This window comes from Schistocerca americana, chromosome 8 (genome assembly GCF_021461395.2).
Source record: "Schistocerca americana isolate TAMUIC-IGC-003095 chromosome 8, iqSchAmer2.1, whole genome shotgun sequence".
Taxonomy (NCBI): domain Eukaryota; kingdom Metazoa; phylum Arthropoda; class Insecta; order Orthoptera; family Acrididae; genus Schistocerca; species Schistocerca americana.
The window spans coordinates 328,174,566-328,200,666 of NC_060126.1; the positions used below are offsets into that span (position 1 = coordinate 328,174,566).

The 26,101-nt window shown below is 40.3% G+C and overlaps 1 protein-coding gene across 1 annotated transcript in view; it reads left to right on the forward strand.

Moving 5' to 3' along the window:
- LOC124545073 overlaps positions 1-26,101 on the forward strand; it is a 91,660-nt gene that overhangs the window by 25,196 nt on the left and 40,363 nt on the right. Inside the window, exon 3 of the mRNA XM_047123882.1 lies at positions 25,133-25,262. Coding sequence (XP_046979838.1) covers positions 25,133-25,262 — 130 coding nt within the window. The remainder of the gene's footprint in view (positions 1-25,132; positions 25,263-26,101) is intronic.

Sequence of the window (26,101 nt, forward strand, 5' to 3'; positions counted from 1 at the left end):
GGAATCCCTGAACCATTACACCAACAACCTGACAACAGCTTTTGCATCCCGCAACTACCCTCCCGACCTGGTACAGAAGCAAATAACCAGAGCCACTTCCTCATCCTCTCAAACCCAGAACCTCCCACAAAAGAAACACAAAAGTGCCCCACTTGTGACAGGATACTTTCCGGGACTGGATCAGACTCTGAATGTGGCTCTCCAGCAGGGATACGACTTCCTCAAATCCTGCCCTGAAATGAGATCCATCCTTCATGAAATCCTCCCCACTCCACCAAGAGTGTCTTTCTGCCATCCATCTAACCTTCATAACCTCTTAGTTCATCCCTAAGAAATCCCCAAACCACCTTCCCTACCCTCTGGCTCCTACCCTTGTAACCGCCCCCAGTGTGAAACCTGTCCCATGCACCCTCCCACCACCACCTACTCCAGTCCTGTAACCCGGAAGGTGTACACGATCAAAGGCAGAGCCACGTGTGAAAGCACCCACGTGATTTACCAACTGACCTGCCTACACTGTGACACATTCTATGTGGGAATGACCAGCAACAAACTGTCCATTCGCATGAATGGACACAGGCAGACAGTGTTTGTTGGTAATGAGGATCACCCTGTGGCTAAACATGCCTTGGTGCACGACCAGCACATCTTGGCACAGTGTTACACCATCCGGGTTATCTGGATACTTCCCACTAACACCAACCTATCCGAACTCCGGAGATGGGAACTTGCTCTTCAATATATCCTCTCTTTCCGTTATCCACCAGGCCTCAATCTCCGCTAATTTCGAGTTGCCGCCACTCATACCTCACCTGTCATTCAACAACATCTTTGCCTCTGCACTTCGACTGACATCTCTGCCCAAACTCTTTGCCTCTGTATATGTCTGCTTGTGTCTGTATATGTGTGGATGGATATGTATGTGTGTGCGCGCGAGTGTATACCCGTCCTTTTTTCCCCCTAAGGTAAGTCTTTCCGCTCCCGGGATTGGAATGACTCCACTATTTCTAACGAAGGCCTAGTTAGCCGAAAGTTCAGTTTCTGACAGTCTTTTTGTTGTGCCTATCTGCAACTCAGAATCTCTGCTATATGGTGAGTGCCAACAATCCCCAATCACTCAGCATTTTTTCCCCCAGGAAATTTGACCTTGTGCTTCATTACCTCTTTTTGTATTGCTGTAGGCACAATTGCAGGATAATTAAACTAGTCATCCCACCTATTCATAATTCCTATAAAGAAAAATATTTATTTATAAGAATGGGTGTAGCTATAAAGACAATTATGTTTAATTTAGTAGTCTTAAGAGAAATACCATATTTTACAAGGTGTAAAACTTTGCTTCTGCTGTTTTTTCCCCAACATTTGAGGCTTTAATGAAACAAATTGATTACACATGTATCATTCAAAGTATTTTTCATCGCTGGCCACTACTTTCTCTCATTTTTCGGGCAGTGTACGAATCCCGCGTCAAAAAAATTGTTCATCTTTTGAATCTATCCAATTTGTGACTTCTTCATGAGATCGGAAGTGTTGGTCAGCCAGGCCATGCGCCATTGATCAAAACAGGTGATAATCAGAGGGAGCAATGTCTGGATAGGGTAGGGTAGGACTTCCCATTTTAATGTTTCCAAGTATGTTTTGACCTCCTTTGCAACGTGGGGTTGAGTGTTGTCATGCTGCAAAATCATTTTATTGTGCCTCTCACTGTATAGCGGCTGTTTGTCTTTTAATGCTCTGCTCATATGCATTAATTGCATTCGATAACTAGCACTTGTGATTGCTTCACTTGGTATTAACACCTCATAGTACACGACGCCAAACTGATCCCACCAAATGCAGAACATGATCTCGGAGCCGTGAATATTCGGTTTGGCCGTCGGCTTGGAAGCATGGCCGGGATATCCCTACGATTTTTTGCATTTAGGGTTATTGTAATGAACCCATTTTTCGTCCCCGTTCACAATGCGATGCAGATATCCCTTCCGTTTTTGCCACTGAAGCAACTGTTCACAAACACACAAATGCTGTTCAATGTCTCTTGGTTTCAGCTCACACGGGACCCAAGTTCCTTCTTTCTGACTCATGCCCATAGCCTTGAGACATTTTGAAATGACTTGCTGTGTCACTCCCACTAATTGCGCCAATTCTTCTTGAGTTTGACGCGAGTCTTCACTCAGCAATGTCTCCAATTCTGCGTCTTCGAAAAAATTCTCTCTTCTACTACTTTAAAATCACCATTCTTGAAGTGTTGAAACCACTCATGACACATTCTTTCACTAATAGCGTCCTTGACAGCATACATACTTGACAGCATTCGATTTGACTCGGCCGCTGTTTTCTTCATATTGAAACAAAACAGTAACACTTCCCACAAATGACGAGAATTAGGCCCATAAACTGACATTTTCAATCAAGAACAACTTTATGATGCAGACACAAATCGACTAATGTTTGAATGAAGTTATGTTGACCGAGGTCCAAGCTAACTGCCTGGCGTCTGCGATCTGTTTCTTTCGACCGCTGCTTACCGTCGTCGCCACCTATCGGCAAATGGTGGAAACAAATTTGTACACCTTATACATCAACTAGGTAATCTTACTTTTTAAAGCTAGACTGTAGCAGTTATGTACTCTCAAAGAAATGTTACATTTTGTCGTCGACAGTGGTAGTTTCATGGCCATAGTGCAACTATACAAATAATATTGCTTTCCTCAGTTGTTTCGTTATTTGGACATATTTCCATCTATTAAAAAATTGTGTGTTGTAAATAATTAAAGCAGAAAGGTAACAACTCACCATATAGTTTAGCTGTTGAGTCATTGACAGGAACATAAACAGGAATGAGAACATTGCTAGCTTTTGAACAAATTCTTCTTCAGAACTCGGCACCCGCCGAACCTAGAGGACACGCAGAAGAGCAGCAGCAGCAGCAGCACTTGGGTGTTACACTCAGGGTGTATACGACCTGGGACAACTGGGAAATCCGGGAATTTTTTCATCCAGGAGAAAACTGGGAAAAACCTGGGAATTTTTCGGAATTCTGGGAATTTTTCATTTGTTTTAGCTTTCAGTTAAATTTTTGCAATTTTGACTGCAGAATTGATTCTCTAGCAAAGAATGTTATTGTATCCTGCTACTGGAGAATGATACTGCAGCAATAAAATATAAACGAGAGGGAAAAAAATAAAACTTTAGTGGCAAAGGAAATGTGCAATTTACAACAACAAAACACCGTGCACGCACAAGCGTCTGCAAATAGCAAAAATATCTCAAAGGCCATAGGGTGCAGACTGTAATTCTTCGTAACAATAAATTGCTTGCTATGAGCATGACGTCACAACTGTTGACATTAGGTTCGTTTGACCAATTGCCAGCGGTCTGTTGTGGATGCGCATTTGACTTGGGTATAAGCAGTACCTCCTCCCGCTACTTGAAGTTTGGCTGTTAGCTGTATCGGTAGTAGCAGCAAGCAGCCAGATGCAAACGAGAAAAATTTTTCTCCCGCGCCCTAGCTGCCAGATTCGTGCTTGCACAGAGTTGTCTGAGTTGTTGTGGGAAGGAGGTTAACCTCCACGTGACCCGTGTTTACGAAAGCTTAATATCAGATGGGACCTATTTCATTGTGAATCTGGAAAAAGCCAATTTGCACTTCAAGATGAATTATGCATTTTAGTGTGGTTTACGAAATTCCGATGCTCTTTGGAGTATCCTCTGATGCCCTGTTTCTTTTATGGTGTAATGTAAGCTCTGTTAGTGCTTTATACACACGAAAATGCGGGCTTCCTACACCACTACAGTTGCACACGCACAATAATGCCTGTTTCCTGGTGCTCTCTGGCAACTGGAAAATCGAACTTATTTCTAACAGTATCCGGATAGTATTGTGAACTGTGGTTAGAAAAGTGTTACTTTCAAAGAAAATTTCTTTTTACGCAACATGAATTTTGTTACGTGTGAGAAAGTGGGATGGATATCTAAATCACAGAGCGTTCGAAACTGAACAGTTTGAGGACCAGCCACTTACAAGAATTTCGAGCCGAGACATTTATGTCAGAATTTTAAATTTACTGGCACATTTGTGTGATGTATCTTAAAGTATAACACGCGCAAAAAAAAATAATCAATATTACATGTGAAAGCTTATCTTCTGTTGTAGCGTGTTAATCTTAGAGACCAAAATTTTATGTGAACGCTTAGCTTTTCTTGTAGATATATGGTACTGTGTACATTAATGTAAACCGTTAACTTTTCCTCTTACGTGTTCGCTCTATGTAACCAGTGATCTTGCTATTGGCTGACTATAACAGGTGTCCTATGCTCTGAATAGCTGCTGTCATCGGCTAGCGAGATCTCGTGGCTTGAGATACGACTCGCTTACAAAAGGACATCGCAACCTCGGTTTTAACGCTCCGGAAACTAACGCGCTGTGTTTGGTGCAATGCGAATTTATACTTTCGTAATACGAAAATATGCAGCGTATATGCTGCTACAAATCAAAGGTCTTTCCAAAACTTCTCTCCTTTTTTAAATTAAAAGTCCCTCCAAAACTTCTCTGGCCTGTCTTTTCTTTTTTTTTTTCCCTGGGAAGTTCTACGCGATTGTATAAAACGTTAAGCATTCAAAGGATTGATAAGTTTTACAGTTCCGAGGGAAAATCTATGGAAAACCTACTGTCACTTAGCACAGAAAAAGTGTATTTTCAACTGGGAAAAAGCATATTTCTTAAACAGGATATCCAGGAGAAATCCGGGAATTTTTTTTCCTTGTCCCCGTATACACCCTGTACACTGTAAATTAATTTAGTCTTTGTTTTTTGTTCATGTGCTTCTGCAAAGAAGTGAACTGTACGTGTGTATTTTACTGTATAGACTAGTGGTTAGAAAATTAATCGTAGTTTTTGTTTTTGAATAAGTCTTGTGAATATCATTGTATAGGGCGGCTTTCTAGTGTAAATTTTCCTTGCAGAGAAACTTATTTCTGTTTAATAGCTTGTGGTCTGAGTTAAGCGAGAAATCTGCACACCAACTTTTAGTGTTACTTTATTCTCCTTTGGCGTATTTTGAAACTCAGTAACGCCATTCGAGACCTCGTATCTATCTTATACACAGTACAATATGGCTAGGGACTGTGCTTGTTGGGAGCGGACACAAGGAGAGTTGGCTGCAGTCCGTAAACTGCTGGAAGCTGCGTTGGCTACCATCAACAAGCTTCTAGCTAATGCTCAAGTTGCGGTGACGTCGGGGCGCCAGTGACGAGATCTGTGACACCTTTGGTGTCACTGGAATCCCCTGGTGGCCTGGACATCACTGCGGCTTCTGATACTCAACATTTTACCGGTTCATCCTCACTCCAGAGTGGGTGGCAGGCAGTGGTGAGTTCATGTGTCACTGGGCAGAAGGCGAAAGAGGGAGCAGGCCATGCACCCGGCTCCCTACATATTAGCGACAGGTACGAGGTGCTTTCCAGTGTAGATGATAACTCTGAGCCAGCACGGGATGCCTCTCCTGTTGGGCCAGCGGTCAATTTAACTGCCCAGTCCGGACAAGTACAGAGGTGGTATGCTAGTCATTGGGAGCTCCAGTGTTAGGCGGGTGATGGAGCCGCTGCGGGAGATAGCAGGCAAGGCAAGAAACAGTTCCAGTGTGCATTCGGTATGTTTGCTGGGAGGTCTCGTCTGTGATGTGCAGGAGGCCCTGTCGGTGGCTACCGAGTGCACTGGGTGCAACTGGCTGCATGTAGTAGCAGGTCGGCACGAATGACACCTGCCGCTTGGGTTCTGAGGCCATGTTCAGCTCCTGTTGGCAGCTGGCTGATTTGGTGAAGGCAACTAGCAACGCACGTGGGGTGCAGGCTAAGCTGTCTGTTTGTAGCATTGTACCAAGGGTTGATTGCAGGCCTTTGAGTTTGGAGCAGAGTGGAAGGTCTAAACCAGAGGCTCAGACTGCTCTGCAACTGCATTGGATGAGAATTTCTCAACCTCCACTATCGGTTGCAGAACTGTAGGGTTCCCCTTAATAGGACAGGTGTACACTACATGCAGGAAGCGGCTGCTAGGGTAAAGGAGTATGTGTGGTGTGCACATGGGGCTTCTTTAGGTTAGAGGACCCCTCTCGTGGGAGCAAACACGATTTGCCTGTTACATCAGCCACAGTGACCTCAGAGCATCTTGATCCTCCCAGATTAAAAATAGGAAAGATTAATGTGATTTTAATAAACTGCAGGAGCATCCAAGGAAAGCTCCCAGAATTAATATCGCTTATTGAAGGTTATAATGCACAGATAGTATTCGGAACAGAAAGCTGGTTGAAGCCAGACGTCAGTGACAATGAAATCCAAAGTTCAGACTGGAATGTTTATCGTAAGGATAGGTTAGTCGCCAGTGGTGGCGGCGTGTTTATTGCAGTAAAAAATTCTATAAAATCTAGCAAGGTTATCATGAATTCTGAATGTGACTTAATCTACGTGAAATTGAGTGCCATAGAACGGTTAAAAATGGTGATCAGATGCATTTATAGACCACTTGAATCAGGATCTGTAGTTGTAGAGTGCTTCAGACAGAGCTTGCAGAATATCGTTAGTAATTTTTCTGATCACGCCATTGTGATAGGAGGTGACTTCAACTTACCAGGTATAGATTCGGAGTGTTATGCCATCAAAACTGGTGCCAGAGACAGGGAATCGTGTGGCATTGTTCTGGATGTCTTGTCCGAAAATTACTTTGAGCAGATACTTAGAGAATCAACTCGTGAGGGTAACATCTTAGACCTCATGGCATCAGACAGACCTGAACTTATCAAATCAGTTAACGTATAGGAAGGTATCAGTGTTCATAAGGCTGTGACAGCACCTATGATGGTGGGTCCTACAAGGAATGTTAGAAAGGCATTTCCTCAGAAAGGGTGACAGGATACAAATTTCAGACTATTTCAGCAATCAGCATTAAATATTTGGTGACGACGAATATGTGGAGAACAAATGGAAAAAAGTCAAAGACATCATTCAATATGCCCTTGACATGTATGTTTTGAGTAAGGTTTTAAGGGATGGGAAAGATCCACCGTGGTTTAATAGCTGTGTTAGTAAAGCTCTACGTAAACAAAGAGCACTTCATCTCAGATTCAAGAGAAGTAAAAACCTAGCTGACAAAGAACGGCTGAACGAAGCGAAAATGAGCGTAAGGAGAGCAATGAGAGAAGCATTCAATGATTTGGAAAGTAAGACGTTGCTAACCGACATGAGTAAAAACCCTAACAGATTTTGGCCTTATGTAATATCAGTAAGTGTGTCAGTCATCTATTCATTCTCTCAGTGACCACACCAGCACCGAAATGGAAGATAACAGAGAGAAGGCCGAAACACTGAATTCGCTGTCACCTTGTGAATGTCAAAATGGCAGATATTGAGATAACTGATAATGGAATTGAAAAGCAGCTATAACTGCTAGTAGTGGAAAGGCTTCAGGACCAGATGAGATACCTATAAGAGTCTATAAAGATTGTGCAAAAGAACTTGCTCCCCATCTAGCAGTAATTTATCGTAGATCGCTTGAGCAATGAAAAGTACCTGACAACTGGAAAAAAGTGCAGGTCATTCCTGTTTTTAGAAAGGCCCTAAGACAGATCCACACAATTATAGACCTATATTGTTGATGTCAATCTGTTGTAGAATTATGGAACATGTTTTGTGTTCAATAATTATGACATTCTTGGAAAATGAACAACTCCTCTATAAAAATCAACATGGATTCCACAAACAGAGATCCTGCAAAACTCGGCTCACTCTGTTCTTCCGTGAGATCCACTGCGTAGTGGACAATGGCACTCAGGTTGATGGCGTGTTCCTTGATTTCAGTAAGGCAGTTGACACCATCCTGCATTGCCGTTTAATGAAAAAAATACATGCTTACGGTGTATTGGAGCAGACCTGCCATTGGATTCAAGACTTTCTTGCAAATAGAACTCTTTACGGAACTAAATTGACAAATGCAAAGGTAGTATCCGGAGTATCACAGGGAAATGTGGTAGGACCGTTGCTGTTCACAATATATTTAAATGATCTAGTAGAAAGTGTTGGATGCTCTTTAACACTAGTCACTGATGATGCAGTTGTTTATACCAAAGTAGCAACACCAGAAGATAGTAAGAATTTGCAGAATGACCTGCAGAGAATTGATGAATGGTGCAGACTCTGGCAGTTGACCCTGAGTGTAAATTAATGCAACATATGGCGCATACATAGGAAAAGAAATCCACTACTGTACAGCTACACTATTGATGACAAACAGCAGGAGACAGTGTCTGCCGTAAAATGTGTAGGCGTAACTATCCAGAGTGACCTTAAGTGGAATGACCATATAAAACAGATAGTGGGAAAAGCAGAAACGAAACTCAGATTCATCGGAAGAATCCTAAGGAAATGTAACCCATCCACGAAAGAAATAAAGCGCTTGTTCGTCCGATTCTTGAGTATTGTCAATCTATCTGGGATTCCTATCAGGTAGGACTGATAGAGGAGACAGAAAAGATCCAACGAAGATTAGCGCGTTTCATCATGGGATTGTTTAACTGGTGAGAGAGCGATACAGAGAAGCGGAACAAACTCCACTGGCAGCTGTTACAAGAGAGACATTGTGCATCACGGAGGGATTTACTTATGAAATTTCGGGACAGCACTCTTGAGGAGGAGTCAGACAACATATTACTTCCCCCCACATACATCTTGCATATTGACCACGAGGAGAAAATTCGAGAGATTAGAGCCAATACAGAGGCTTACCGACACTCATTCTTCCCACACACTATTCGTGAGTGGAACGGGGTTGGAGGGATCAGATAGTGGTACCAAAAGTACCCTCTGCCACACACCATGAGATGACTTGCGGCGTATGATGTAGGTGTAGGAGTAGATGAATTGAATACACATACAACAGCACGGTAACATTGTAACTCCTGATGACCTTGTGCCGGCACTGCATATCTCCTGGTGAGGGTCTGTATTGTGTGGAGGAAGAAAGGAGGTGGGCTCTAGAGGGAAGATTGCAGTGGCTAGAAGTAGTGGGAGTTGTATGCATCGCACAAGGATGTGGCAGAGTGAATTGGGAGAATGAAATAAAACCTAGCAAGAGGGAGACTACTGAGAGTTAGGTTTCTTGGGGCCAGAGTGGTGATGGGTAGGAACTAGCAGAGAGAGACCAGGATGATTACGAGATCAAAGGATATAATATCAGTTTATTTAATTCAAATATAATAGTGTATGGGGGGAGGGGGGCAGTAGGTGACGTTAGTTGTTAAACAGCCATTACAATTCAGAAGATTATACCCAGCAGCATGTTCCGGCAGTGGATGGTCACTCTGCTTTTAGTCAAAGTTTGGTACTGATTGTTCACTTGAGTGGGCAGTTGGTGATCATGTTCACATACAATGCTGTGCAGTAGTAACAGCAACTGTTATATGATAAGACTGCTTTCAGAGTTGGCCTACCACTAGTAAGAAAGGCTGTGCCTGTGATGGGACTAGCGTAGGATGTTTTGGATGGTTGTATTGGACATAACTTGGACCTGAGTCTTCCACAGGTGTGTCACCCATGTGGCAAGGAGGAGGAAATGTGGGGTGTAAGGATGGACTCAGACATTTCAAAGACACAGACCATTTCTTTCACTGTCTCTCAACCATCCCCATCCCATTACCACCTGAATCACTATGTGTCACTGTTAGCACAACTACCTAGACATCAACATTCCCCCTTTTTCCTACCTTATCATCTCGTTTCATCCCAAAGTGAAATAACTTATCTGGGCTCTGACTGTTTATCATCACTCTTTGAAATGTGGACTGTCAGTATCCACAATCCTCCTCACTTTGCCCAAAGTGGCCATACAGTGACACACATTCTATGGATGACCTAGTGATAGACTTGTCCCGTGTACCCACACATCACATCCTACTCCACTTCTGTCAAAGGCAGACACTCATCTCTACCTCTATCATATGATCCTAACTTTTCACTCTGTACTCAGACCCACCTCTCGCAGTCTCCCTCTTCCTCTGTTCTATCTCCTACTTAGAATCCTCTCCTTTATGCCATTGTGCATTGAACACAAATCCCACTGCATGTGACCACTTCACCAGTGCCACATTCCTATCCTGTACGCCTACTGCCTCTGCCTCCCATTTGTCAGGCGCTCTTTCCCAGTGAATCTTCGTATGGGGAAAGTATGATCATACTCTTCACCTTTGCATGCTGCCATCTGCATTTCTCGATTGGCTGAAGTCACATCAAGTGACACTTACAACCATTTTCTGGAACTTCTTATTATATGTGTAGCAGTGTAGCATAGGACATGTTATATCAATGAAAATAATCATTTTTTGGAAGTATAATGTAATTGGATAGATGAAGTCTACTCACCAAGTGACAGCACTAGTAACCACACATAAAGGTTAAAAAAATGTGCAAGCTCTCAGGGCCACTGTCTCCTCCTGACAGCAAAGTTGATGGGGAAGGAAGAGGGGTGAAAGAAAAGGACTAGTGAGATTTACAAAATGGGGAGTTTATAAAAGTTCTTACTGGGTGGGATGAGAAGGAAAGACTACACTGGCAGAGATTGGAAAACCTGAGAGCCTAGAAGTGGAAGATAGGAAAGTAAGCAAGACAGATTGTACGTACATATCGCCAGGACCTGCCAACATTTTCTACAAGTTTCCTCAGTGTAAAAGAACGTCCTACCTTGCTCTCTTAATTTCCTTACTTACATAAAGTATTTGCATCTCCAATCAATTACATCAATAATCTCAACCAGACTCCTTTTGCTACAGATCTATTCCAGATAAATCCTATTTCATGCAGTGGCTTGAAACTGGGTTTTTTGTTTTATTGCAGTAAGTAGTTAGTGCAGTGTTGGCGAAGCTTCTTGTCTCCCCCCGCCCCTGTAAAAGTCCTCTGGTGGTGTTGAAATTTCAATTTTGTAAACCTGCCCATAACAATTGGTTTTCACCCAAAATTCTTAGTGTTCTTTCATGGTGATTCCAGTAAGCCTATGATTTATTTTTGCCTTCTTTTCTGATGCACCCTATTGTGGCACAACTGCATTTTGTATAAATTGCAGCCCTTGGATTGGAACTAAAGATTTTAGCCAATACTTCTTTCTGTGTTAATTCTCTAGTACAAGCAGCACGTACGTTACAGATGACTGAACTCTGATTACTTTGGAAATACCTTTTCTTCATATCATGCACATTTTCTTGTGATCTAATAGGCTTGTCTATCACTTCCCAGTAACTAAATATATATACAAACTAAACTGATTGCACTGTTAACTAAACTCACATGAGTAGAATCAGTGTAAGTCACCATACACTGCACTACACTACTAGGCAAGAAATGGAATAAGGTTATTTTTGATGTGCATGTAGGGCAGTTGCAGGGTTCTTCCGAGAAAGGCAACTTCCCCCACAAAGAGAGCTGCTCACTCATGAGCTGACAACAAAGAACATGTAGATGCCATAGTCCATATCAATTCAGACAGGCTAGGAAAAAATCTTACTTCATAGTCTCAGATGTTATTGACTTTAGCATATGTTAAAATGAAGGACTAAGTAAGGAACACACATTTTTTTGTTTCCTCCAAAAAAATTTCTGCTCCGAGAAACAGCACTCTGGAGAGGACACTACGCATACCATTTTGAAGATGCAAATTTTGGAAAAATTTTTAAAATGCTGTATCTCTGTAAGAGTTCTAGATATTTTGTTGGTTTGTTTTTATTTGAAAGATAATTGCTTTATGATTACAAAGAAATCCTTCATTTGGACTTGCCTGTCAAAGTTTTTAATATAGTGTTGTGAACTTTTTATAATTTATGGATTTTTTTTAAATGCCAATCCATATAATTTTGATTTTTTTTCTGTTGATTAGTACCATATCATTCTACATTCCCTGAAAAGGAGAGCTTCCACTTTTAGGTTGATCAGGTTGTATAAATGACAAATTTTTGTCATACATAAAACCTGTTTTATTACCACATTATCACATACCAGGCTCATAAAAATCAAAACCTAGTCTTATTTAACATAATTTTAGTTTTGAAAGATGACTAAGAGATCTTTTTCAAGCATTTTAAATGGTTCCAAAATGTTTGTGAAAGGTCCAAAGACTTAAAGGTTTCCATTTATACGATTTCTGTGCACTCTGTTTTGTACTGAAATTAGACAATCAATGAACAAAAAACGTGTTCCACTGCTTCAGTATCTTCCTTTGATATAGAGTGATGCCGTCCTGTTGAATCAGCAGGAACTGGAACATTGTGAACAGGAAGTGAGCACTGATGGTGTTGTTTCTGTCCTGCAGCTGGAAACCTATATCCAGCAGCTGGTCCATGTGGTAGCATAAAGTTCACTACAACTTCGTTTAACTCATAACTGGTGTCTTTAATCTCTGAAATCCACCAGTCAGGCATACACACATGCCACAAACATCCCTCATCTCAGGTTGTGAATCTTAATATTATCGTGCTGTTTCTGAGGTGTTGGCCGAACGAACGAAATTTCTTCTTTCTTGCTCTTTAAAGTGCGTGCAATATGAGTTTGCCCATCACTTTGAATCCAAAAATGTGTCTTCCGGAATCCTTTCACAGGAGTAGTTTGTTTCGACCATTCTTCTTTTTTCTGCTCACGGAATTCTTCGATTTCCTCTTTGGACAATAGGATGAGGGCTGTGGATGTGTAAGATTTCACAACTCTCGTAAAATCCTCAGCATTCTGAATGACATCTGTATTTGGTCTGGAAAGATTGTTTTGTAGCATGGTGCTTCAGCAGGCCTCCCACACCATCACAAGGTCCCTTCCTGAGACCAGTAGCACTGTATACCCAGTTAGTTGGCACAAGCGACTTACTCAGTTCAAACAGCTGGCACCAATTTTTAAAATGACTAGAAGCGCCATTAGAAATGATGATCTTCTCTGTCCCTGTTTGCTGTTGAAGAATTTTCCACTTTGCTAGCAAAGCATGTGCTGAGTAATGTTCTGTGTCATCACTTATAACTGCAACACTTTTGGTTTTGTTTTGAAAATGTCACTCCTGTAAAAATTGAAACCTGGTCATTACTCAAATAATACCCTTGTATTTCTTGTGGGAGGATTACGGAACAATTCTCAGCCAAATCACAGTGAAGCACTAAACATAGTTCTTCGGCCTGTACACACCCTTTCACTTCTGGAATGTATTGTTGCAATTTCTTCAGATGCTGGTGTGTTACTGCTTTCACTGACCACTTATGAAGGTCTCTAAAAACTGTTGAAGGCAACAGTTTTCTTAATTAGTTTGTGTTCCAGGGTGCCACCATCTTTTACACTGATCGTTCTAACATTCTGTTGCCACCCACCTACATAGGGAGAAATAATTATCACGATAAAATAAGAGAAATCAGGGCTCGCACGGAAAAATTTAAGTGCTCGTTTTTCCCGCGTGCCGTTCGAGAGTGGAACGGTAGAGAGACAGCTTGAAGGTGGTTCATTGAGCCCTCTGCCAGGCATTTTATTGTGAATAGCAGAGTAATCACGTAGATGTAGATGTGGGATATGCTTTCAAGTCTCCTACCGCCTATGAGTACCATTTGTTGCCAGGATCATGTAGTGCATTTACAGCAGAGCTTCTAGCCGTTCACAGGGCCCTCCTTTTTGTTTCTCAGGCCTCCCTCCATAGTGTTTTAATTTGTTCCGACTCCATGAGTAGCCTGCAGGCTATCGATTGATGCTACTCTCGTCACCCCTTGGTCTCTGCCGTCCATGACCACCTCTCTACCCTTGAGTGTGCTGCCTGTTCAGTCATCTTTCTCTGGGTCCCAAGTCATGTGGGAATCCCTGCGAGTGAATTGGTTGATTGTTTGGCTAGAGAAGCAGATACTTAACCCCATTTCCTTTCATGATTCCAGCTGCGGATATGCAGATCTATGTCAAATCTCTCTTTGCCCAACATTGGAATGCCATCTGGAGTGCTATGGCTCATAATAATAAACTCCACACAATCAGAAGTCTACTGCAGTTTGGGTCACTCCTTTCTGCCCCTCTCGGGAGTCCACTGTTTTATGCCGTTAATGCATTGGCCATACCCGGCTCACCCATTGTTTCCTCCTATGCAACGACCCACCCCTACAATGTAGCTGTGGCGCCAGACTGGCAATATCTCATGTTTTGGTGGCATGTCCTCTTCTTTCGCCCCTTTGTGCTAAGTATAGTCTTCCTGCTTCCTTAAATTTAATATTAGCAGATGATCCACAGATGGTTTCCTCCGTGAAAGTGGTGTTTATTTCCAGGTATAAGGTTCTCCTTTAGTCTTGGAGCAAGGGCGGGTTGGTTGTGGTTGGGTCTCCTTTTGCAGTCTTTACGGTCTGTGACCCCATGACCACCCCCTTTTTTTCCCCCCCAGTTTTTATATTTGATCTCTTCTTTTATGTTTTTACTGTGTATGTTTAAATTTCATTCTTTTACAATTTGACTCCTCTGACTGAATCCGTCCACTTTTAGCAGGCCCTCTTTCTTATGTAATCCACTTCGGAATGGTGGGACTGATGACCTCGCCATTTGACCCCATAGTCTCTCAATCAATCAATCAATCAATCAATGTAGAACCCACACTGGTTAGCCCGACATGATAGTGAGTACACAAGAATTTTACTGCAGCAATTTAATTTTGCTATCTTATTTTTTATGGCAAATGCAGCATCAGACAACATTGATAATGATATAGCATGTGTAGCAATGTAAACATATGGTCTTTTGCAAGTGGAATCCCAATTTATTACCGCAAATATTAGCAATGAGATGACAAAGTATCATTATGTTTTGGAATTGCTGGATAACTAAGTTGCTGAGCTAATTTCAGATTACCTGCCCAAGCCATTATCAGCTTCCCTGTATACAGACATGCCTTACCACATTAAAGACATGTCTCACCACAGAATTTGAAGAATCAGGCATGCGATGTTAAAGAATTGCTAACCAGTGATTTTTTAAGAACTGTATTTCAACAACTACTACCAACCAATGCACATTGTACACTAGCAGCTTCTCAAGATGTAAATCTTGAAGCAGTGGCTTTTATAGGCGGCAGAATCATAGAGATTACGACACCCTGTCAATTTGTGTATAGTATAGAAACTGTTTCCTCTGCATCTCACTATGACAGACTTACCCATCTGAAAAGACAGCTTTCTTAATTAATGATCCATATTCAGGAAGTAAAAACTGGGAGGGACACAGTCAAGAAGCAGATCAAAATTACTGTGACATGCACAGAAAATTCTATGTGCTGGTATCATCATAAATTAAAACAGGATGTGAAGAAAAGAACATCACATTACTCATTTATTTCTGAAGATGCCACTAGTGTTCAAACTGAAAACCATTACACAATTCACTTGGCACAGTACAGGATGAGGAGGCTGTATCAGCTGGCTTCCTATTCACAATAAATTATGGCACACATCTTTGATTTTTTTTGTCTATTCTGAAGTAGATCTTTCTGTGCTGCCACCAACAGTATCAGGCCAAAGAAACTTTCAGAAACAGCAACTATACGTTGCAAATGGTTCCATAATACAAGTGTATCATGAACAACCACTGAACTTAGAAATAGGCTTTGAGGCCTTCGATGAAGCAGTCCAAGGCCATTTGTTTTTATAGGTGTTCGCCACCCACTTATTGGTGCCAATTTCTTGAGACATTATGGTCTGTTGTTTGACGTTAACTCAAAGTTACTCGATCGAGAAACTTCAGCCACTAGTACAGACTCTGTAGATGTATCTATTGACAATTTAGTTTTCGTTATTGGCCCACAGAATAAATATAGACACTTGCTAAAAAGATATAGCATTCTTACAGAGAAACCTAATTATGATTTTCCTGAAATTAATATGCAGCACACAGTTACAGTGAGACTTCCAATGCATGCATGTGCCAGATGCTCGTCACCAGAAAAATTCGCGGAAACAAAATTTTAATTTCAAGAGATGATCAACTTTGGCATACGTTGTCCTGTTAAAAGGCGTTGGTCTAGTTCTCTGCATTTTGTTCCAAAGAAAGATTGAGCTTGGCTTCCCTGTGAAGACTATAGAGCTTTAAATGCTGTCACAGTGCCAGACCTCTATCCAGTTCCGCAGTTAAAAGATTTCAGCTTTCAACTCTTCGACAGAAAGATATTCTCTAATATTTACTTTATCTGAGATTACCATTCATTCCTGTTCTGACACAAGATATGCCTAAAACAGCTGTTTCACAGTGTTTGGATTTTTCAAATGTTTGAAGATGCCATTTGGTCGATGCACGCAGTGTAAACATTCCAATGATTTATTCATAGCATTTCGAATGATTTTCCTTTTGTGTACTCCTATTTGGATGATATTCTTGTTGCTTCAGCATCAGAACAACAACATATAACATATCTGCAACAGGTGGATAATCATTAATGTGGGAAAATGTGTTTTTGAAGGGAGAGAGAGAGAGAGAGAGAGAGAGAGAGAGAGAGAGAGAGAGAGAGAGAGAGAGATATATATCATTCTGGAGTTACGGTGTGTCACTTCAAGGAATTTCACCATTGATAGAAAAAGTGAAAATAGTCAAGGACTTCCCACATACTAAAACAGCAGCAGAACTATGTCATTTTTTAGGAATGGTGAATTTCTACAGACATATGCTGTCACATATATTGCAGGAATCCAATCACATTTATTTAACTTGAGCAAAAAGACCAAGAGGAAGGATAATCACCCTGTTACACGGAATGATGAAGCAGATAATAATTCAAGAAGTTTAAAGAACAAGCTAATGCAATGCGGCTTACACATCCCTCAACAGATCTTCCCATAGTATTGATTGTTGATGCTTTGGATTATTCTACAGGTGCTTCTTTACACTAGTCGCAAGAAAGAACACCTGAACCATGTCAGTTTTCCTGCAGGTCTCTCATTGACACAAAACATAACTGTATTACCTATGTCCGTGAGTTGTTGGCAACATATTCGGCATTCAAACGCTACCATTATGTTTTGGAAGGCAGAAAATTTAAATATTCTCAGACCACAAGTCATTAACATGTGCCTTTAAACAGCACCCAGAAAAGGTAATGCCCCATCAACTGTGCCATCTGGAATTTCTCAGTCTGTTCACCACAGATATTCAATACCTTCTGGAGGACAGAACATTGCTGCTGATATGTGTTTCAGAGTGGTGGAAATTGTTACCAGCCAGAATTTTGCATGAAGATATTGCATAGATGCAAAGCAGAAACCCAGGAACTGACCGAAGTGAAAAATTCGGACTTCTGTTCCTTAATGTTTGTAACAGTAATGTTGCCAGATGAATCACAACTACCTCATGATAATTCTACACCTAGACTCAGGCCATATGTTCCTCTGTCCTAACAACAAGAAGTCTTCCATGACTACATGTCTTGGCACACTGTGGCATCAAAGTTATGGTAGACCTGGTCAGACAGTATTTCATTTGGCCTTAATTGAAACAAGATATAAAACTTCAGACAAAAACATATGTCGCTGTCAATTAGCAAAAATTTCAAAACCTACATCCTCGCTCTGACGTGAGCCAAATATTGCATGCTTCAGGCTTCCAAAAGCATATATAAGTTTAATTTTTTATATACATATTATGCATGGATCTAGACACAAATTTCATCAGCTTTCCAATGCTTCTCATAATTTTCTGTGACTTTAATGGTTTGGTCACAAATAGTGTATTAGTGGACACGGATGCTATTTTGTATTACGTCATCAATGCATATAAGACAAGCAAATTAATTACAGTCGTACATTCCTAATTACATATATTTACTATTGATACCACTACTTTCACTATTTCATGTTATATTTATGAAAAAATCAGTTTTTCATATGTGGAATATATATACTGAATTGTTACTTAAAATACTAAGTATTCACAAAACCATAACAATTTGGCAGTACTCACTGAATCTGTCCATTGACACTATGAATGAATTGATCAAGGTGTTACTGGCTTATTAACTTTTAAAAATCTTTTGTGTCTAAAACATTTAACATTAGATAACTTGAGGACACTTCTTTACTCATGCAGTCTGTTTCATTTAGTTTTTGTTTAGAGTTTACATTTTTTAATATTTACTTCATTCACTCAGTTCAGCCATGGTAGCTACCCTCGTAGTTCCATTCAAATTGCCTAGTTTTCCCACCGTGTGTTCAGAGCCTCCAGCTAGCTCACGTGAACTCAAGATTTCTAACACATTGAGGTCATCACACCACAAAGGTGCTGCCACCTATTGTCACTGCCACAGAGCTCAGTCGGCCCAGCATGGCCTTGCAGCTTTCAAAACACGCTCTCTTGGCTGTCACAATACTCGCTGATTCAAAGTCTGTTTAATCATTATGCAGATGACATCACTGCCATAAAGAAGTCTTTCTGATGGCTGAGTGAAAAGCATTATGCTACATTGATCTTGTGCATCAGTCAACAAATTGAGATTTACTCAGATGATTACTCCCAATTCCTCCAGTCAGTCAATCGCTCTTAAACTATTTCTTTAAGGATGTAATGAGAAGCTGTTAAGTCATTGAGCATAGTGTGAAAGAGTGACATACACGAAGTGTCAACAGTACAGGGGTCACAGAAATTGTTGTGTCTAGACAAGACAGCCTAGACACAATGAGAGGAAGCCGAAAGGCACGCGCTAAGCTAAAGCAGGAAGGCGTGAGGTCTGAAACAGGATACGTAATGAATGCTATAAAGAAAAGTACGTAGCTTCTGGAATACTTAACTTTAATCCATCCTTTTGGTACATCTGGAGATGGTGGCGATACAAGTGAGACTCTTTAGATACATGCAATGTTACTAATGGCGCCTTGCTAGGTTGTAGCCATTGACTTAGCTGAAGGCTATTCTAACTATCTGCTCGGCAAATGAGCGAGGCTTCGTCAGTGTATTCGCTAGCAAAGTCGTCCGTACAACTGGGATGAGTGCTAGTCCGTATCTCGAGACCTGCCTTGTGGTGGCGCTCGGTCTGCGATCACACAGTGGCGACACGCGGGTCCGACATGTACTAATGGACCGCGGCCGATTTAAAACTACCACCTAGCAAGTGTGGTGTCTGGCGGTGACACCACAGAAATAAAGGCCAGTACTTGTGAATACGCCCATTTTTTGAAATGTGACAAATGTTCAACAGCACATTTTGGGACTACATTATCCCATTAACAAGGCTGTAAAACAAGGAAACAAATCGTCACTCCACTATACTCCATATATTGACAGTCAAGTGAATCTGTCTATATTGTCCTCTGGTATTATTTATTACATAGTCTAAAGTTACTTTATGATTAGGCATCATCAAAAGTAAAAATCCAGCATCAAACATTGCTTGTCAAAAATGCAACATGCTTCCTTGAACATCTCGTGTTGCCTCATAACACTTAAGAAAATTCACTTATACACTAAAGGTAATCGCCTTCATGTGCCAAAGATAGTACTTTTAACTAATTCCCTTCACCTGAATTTTCCTCTTGTTGCTGGCGTCTCTCCTCTCGATCACTGTAACAGGCTGAAAACAGCAGGTGGCAGAAGGATAGTAATAATATGGCCCACACAGTACATAATATCCCAGATTACTGTAGTCACTTTCAATATTGCTTTTGAGATAATAGCAGTTGATGGCCAGTGTAGGTTTCATAATTAAATTCTGATGGCAGGTAATTAAACATTACATTCTGCACTTGGTTACAGTTCTTTCTATCCAGTTTTATAGCAGTAGACCTACATTCGCTGAGAAAATGAGCAAATGTTTAGTATGGCAAAAGGACAATTGACATAACAATTGCAGTATTAGTCACTGCATTGGTGGCAGAATAATTTCACCGCAGCAACAGACTAATTTTTAGACTTAGCAAGAAACACCACAGTTAATTAAGATTGTACAGTGGAAGTAAGTTTGCACTCATTAACACCGTCTCTAGTGGACTAGCCTACGGCAAACTTTCCCATATCAACCGACATTGGTTGCACATTTGAATACTAACTGCAGACGTTTTACGTGAAATGTTGTGTCATTAGAGGTTGGGAAAGGAAAAAAAACCAAACAATTGCAAAACAAAGGTTTGTGAGCCCATGACCTAGATTTCAATATTTCTAAAAATATCTTCTTCAGAAGGAGTGGGCCTTGTTACACCACTTAGTGGTAAATTACATTAGATGAAGCTGAGTGGCTCTTGTCATACATAAAATGACATAGTTCTGCTGCTGTTTTAGTATGTGGGAAGTCCTTGACTATTTTCACTTTTTCTATCAATGGTGAAATTTCTTGAAATGACACACCTTAACTAAAGAATGATATATATATATCTCCAAAAACACATTTTCCCACATTAATTGCAAGATGATGATTATCCATCTGTTGCAGATATGTTATATGTTGTTGTTCTGATGCGGAAGCAACAAGAATATCATCCAAACAGGAGTACACAGAAGGAAAATCATTCGAAATGCTATGAATAAATCATTGGAATGTTTGCACTGCGTGCATAGACCAAATGAGATCACATGCCATGGCTTAAGACAACAGCCAGATTACATTCGACGTACATCAGAACAAATGCAGAAATCTGTTTGGCCACTGGTCAAGGCTCTTGCCAACATAAAATCATAAAAAGCATCAAATGGATGAAGTATTTGCATAAATTAAGTACACACCATGCCAGAGACAACAGCCTCTGTCTCTGGCATGGTGTATAATTAAATTATGCAAGTATTGTTTGACTCCTGTTATAATATTAGTTTGGCAAGAGTCATTAGCAGTGGGCGAATACAATTGTGCATTTATTCTGACATGTGCTGAATGTAATCTGGCTGCTGTCTTAAGCCATGGCATGTGGTGTTTCTGGTTTTTATATCAATTTTACGTATGACAAGAGCTGCTCGGCTTCAGCTAACGTAATTTACCACTATGTAATGTAACAAGGCCCACTCCTTCTGACCGAGCGAGGTGGCGCAGTGGTTAGCACACTGGACTCGCGTTCGGGAGGACGACGGTTCAATCCCGCGTCCGGCCATCCTGATTTAGGTTTTCCGTGATTTCCCTAAATCGCTCCAGGCAAATGCCGGGATGGTTCCTCTGAAAGGGCACGGCCGACTTCCTTCCCTGTCCTTCCCTAATCCGATGAGACCGATGACCTCGCTGTTTGGTCTCTTTCCCCAAAACCAACCAACCAACCAACCACTCCTTCTGACAAAGATATTTTTAGAAGTATGGAAACCTAGATCAAGGGCTAATAAACCTTTGTTTTGCAACTAGTTGGCTGAATTTTTCTTTCAGCCTCTTCAGATTTATACAGTTGCTGATTTGCAGCTATGTTTAAGATTTTGTTGCATCATTACTAGCTCACCCAAAATTCTTAAATACATAGATGTTAGTTATTCAATACTGCACCCGGGACTGACAATTTTAGAGTGAGATGGACCAGTTACAGACTTGCGCAAGACCGTAATGTGATTTTGGAAAATACATAATGTTTTGATATTTGGCTAGTTTAGATTGTGCTGTTTTCAGTGGACTATGTTACTTAACTGTTTTCTGATTTATGAAAAATGTTGAAGGTAAGTAAATTATAAAAGTATATGGAACACTGTTTTGCTTCTGTGTTGGGAAAAACTTAACTACAAGGATGACATCCATCTTGAAAATAATTTTATTTTATGATAAATTATGCAACATCTTAACTAAAGGCCTAATCAATTAATAACAGGTATTATCAGATATGGAAAAAAATATAGTAACAAAACTACAACATTAGTTCAGAATCTAGGAAGCACTGAGGCAAAACAATGCAACAGAAATTGAGGGTCCAAACTTTCAAGTCAGCTATGAAATAAGTTAGTAAGCTCCAGGTAATGTAAAATATGTTCTCAGAACGAGTAAAATTTCTACTTTCAAATGAATGATAACACATCATATTTTTCCTGTTAACTAGAAATAGAAATTACATACTATAGCATGATTTTTTAGTTATCCATAACTTTTACTTAAGTTCATAGTAAAATTTAATTGCATTATTGAAATCAGTAAGTCCATTATAATCAACCAGATAATAAATTTAAATGGACCTTTACTTCAATAACATCTTGACATATTCCTATACTTTTCTTGCCACATATACACCTGTATTGCAAATATGAGGGGTATTCAATAAATAATGCAACAATTTTTTCTGAAAGCAGGTTGGTTTTATTTAGGATTCCAGTTCACCATGTTATTCCCCATCCTTTTGGCTACAAATTTCTTTTTTTCAACATAATTTCCATTCAGTATGACGGCCTTATGCCACCTTACTGGGAGGGCGTGTATACCTGCATGGTACCACTCTAATTGTTGATGACAGTGCCAATGTCTAGCTGCATCAATAAGCTCCCTACGATCCATGTATTGCTCCCTGTGGAGTGCATCCTTTGTTGAGCCAAAAAGGTGGAAGCTCCTTATGGTCTTCCATTAGGCGGTGAGGAACCCAGTGGTCACACACCTTTGAATATCCCAACTGGTGGACAAGTGTGTCAGCACCACCAACAGAGGTGTTTGATTGTGATCCATGGACCATCTTGAATGAGTGTGTCCTTGCAGGAGTTTCTGCTGTGTGCTGCTGGCCGGCACATAGGAGATTTGACAGGTTTGTATGACCTTGTTGCATTGATGTCAGATGCCTCACCATGTTTTATTTTTTCACTGCCGGGTCTCTGTAAACGTTCTGGAAAAACCTGTTAATATCTATGATGCTCTGGTTTTACGCCAAAAGGATCTCAGTGACAGCTCTCTGCTAGGAACGCATCTCCACCACAGAATCCATTTTGAAGGCTACATATAGTGCCACCGTCTATTGGAACTTCATGAAACTGTAGGAGCTGAATATTCCACAGTGTTGCACAAGAAATTCCACATTTTTCAATCAGAATTGGCCAAGAAAAAAGTGTTACATTATTTATTTACTGCCCCTCGTAGAACGAAAAATCGGGGAAAAAATTGTTGTTCATTGGGAGTATAAAACATAACAGAGGGGGTAGTTTCCATCTAGTTAAATCCCATATTGTACTGGAATGTATGTATCCCATCTGTCACTGATGCTACTGTTTTCAGTAAAATCTTTCAATGTTTTTATGTGAAGCCCTACCAGTCTTAAAAATGAATATTGTGCCTTAAAGACTTACGTCGACCAAGCAGATTAGGTTGGTGCCTGCTTCTCAATGAGGTGGTCACTAAAATGGCCTCAGAAATGGACCTTGCACACTTCAGTCACTTTATTTAACATGCTGATTCACTCCTCTCATAAAGTGCAAGCACTGTATTTTCTCAAAATTAGACAGCAATCACATTTTTTCTTCGAAGTGTTTTGCATTGAGGCTGTCTGTGATGCTTCCTAATGAATGCTGTTCAATTCTTGGGGTGCTGAATCCAGACATTATGCTCTTTAAACCTTAGTTTAAGTTCTTTCTGTTTGACCCACATACTTCATCTCACAGTCCTGACAATTTATTTTGTGAAGTGCTTTCCCTATCTAGTTCCCACTTGTGCCAGTCTGATGCTTCAGTCTCAGCTGTAGTTGGTTGTCAGTCCTGAATACAATATTAACTGCTTTGTTGTTAAATGTATGAGATAACTTCCTAATAAGGCATCACTGTATTTCTGTAGACTTGCCTCGTTTTGTTGATTTGTGTCCTACCCCTGCCTCAAACCTATCTATCATATGCTCACCAAACCTGTTTTCTTCCACTCTGTCTAAATGTTTTCATTTCTTTGTCCTTGTTCTTAGGCATTAGTTGTTCTACGTCTATGGGTGTCGATGTCATTTTACAATTTTCTGCACTTGTAAGTGGAGGTTTGCTACTCCTATTTCAACTATGTTATTCTTGTTCCTGATCATCAAATCAAGATTATTTAAAAAGTCGTGGTACTCGTGCTCTACTGTAAATACTACATTCTTATGCATCTTGGGGGCTGGAAAACATCAATTAAAGCACAGTATGATCTTCGGTTGATGAACCGGTTGCCTTTCATGTATGTATGAGCTTTGTGAAAGTTTTATGTGGCAACATGAATTTTCCAAGAAAGAGTTTTTAATGTTTTGGACAAATCATTAAGTGACTGTACCAGTGTAGTGCTCCTTGATGACACCATTTGAGCAGAGTTTCAACAATCATATTCAGGCCCCCACAAGGTGCTCTGTTGGGGGGGGGAGACAAACATTCTCTACCCTATTTAATGGTAAACCAACAACAATCTCTGTCCAGCACCTCAAGATAACTTGGAAGCTGCAATACCAGGAAGAGGAGGGCAACTTGCCATCACTAGAAGATTCTACATCTGCATGTACTACAACTGACATGGGTCTTTGGTCTGACTGTTCTTCCCTCTGAGAAGAATTCTACTTCGATTCCCTGTCACAATCACCACATATCGCCAATGGCAGACCACTCTATTCTCGCTAAGACCTACCTCTTGCCCCCCCCCCCCCAAAAAAAATCCCTCTTTCCTACGATATTATGTTCAGCAGTAGTGACCCATACCTGTCCTATCCCCTGTGTTCAACACTTAAAGGGGGGAGGGGCAGGGGCTCTCTGGCAAGATCTCAATATGGATATACAAAATTGATACTAAGAACAATTTAAAAATATATATGTTTGTACTTTGAATGTCTTTGTTCTCCTCTCTTCATTAATGTCGTGCCATTTTCTTGTGTTGCTAAAGCCTGTGTCACATTGTGGATTCACTTACGTAAGAGAATGGTACAATTTGTGGTAACAGTGCCCGCAAATTAGTCTGTGTACTCACCGCTACAAATTACCTCACATATTTTATCAGTTGCTAGTCCAAAAACTTTCTTTCCAGAAATAACTGTGTGAGGTTTCAGATTATTGACCTACAGAAGATACTTCAAACATAATTAGATATGAGGTAAATTTCATATTGTGTTCTGTTGTGAGGGATTTTAAATTCTTGATACAAATGCAATGTCCCTACGATTCCTTCTCTTCTGTATGTGAATTCTGCCACTGTTCATTGTGTGTTACTCATGGTACGAACCTCACTGGTATGTAATGCATATTTCCCATTTCTCAGATTTTTTCAGATCTGGAGAACTCATGTTTAAAGCAGTACTTGAAAAATTGGAAATCCAACTAAAACAAACTACCAGGATGATTGACAGTGAGAAGAGAGCATTGAATAAATTAAATAAAAAACTACAAAGGTATTTGGTTATCACATATTAGAGGATTAACTCCAGGCTACCTGGATGTAATTATGCTTTATGTAATTTCACTCTTTTATTATTGCCATCTTTCTGTTTGTTCTTAATACAGCTGAATCCATTGTTCAGTGCTGTTGTGATTTGGCTGTATATAATGTCTGTGCATCTTACTTTGCAATCTTAAGTGTATAGCAACAGAGTAGCTTTCAATTTAACACATATAAAAGAAACATGTCACATTTTTCTGGTTTAAATGTCAGTCTTTATTGCATTTTTACTGTTATGTTGCAACAGTTTGTAATGCAGGAAATGTCATAACTAGAGACCAGATTATGTGCATCATAAAAACCTTAAAATATGCATGAAAAGTGTCAAAATATGAAAGATCAAATAATAAAAACATGATAATTACTGCATGTATTATGCCAGTCGAACCTTTGCATATCAGTTATGAGGAAGAGCACCGGCCATGCGAAAAATCAGTACATATATAACGCTGATATCATTTTTGGAATACTTTCTGGTTGAGGTTAGGAAGGAGGCCTTTCTGAGATTATTTTCTAAAAATTTGCGAAGTGGGGATGCATACCACATTTAAAGAATTATTCCTTCATTGCGGTTTGTGTTGGTAACAAGCAGATGCGATGCGAGGGAGTCGCAACAAAACAATCTATACGTACAGGACGAACTTTGAGATTTATCACAGGCAGAGCGGCATGCTCAAAAACTCTGTAATATTTTATTTAAAAGGCAACATACAATCATGAATTTTTTTGAACAGCATTGACTTTTAATTAATACTATTGAACCAAAGCATCATTTACAAATTATTTCACATT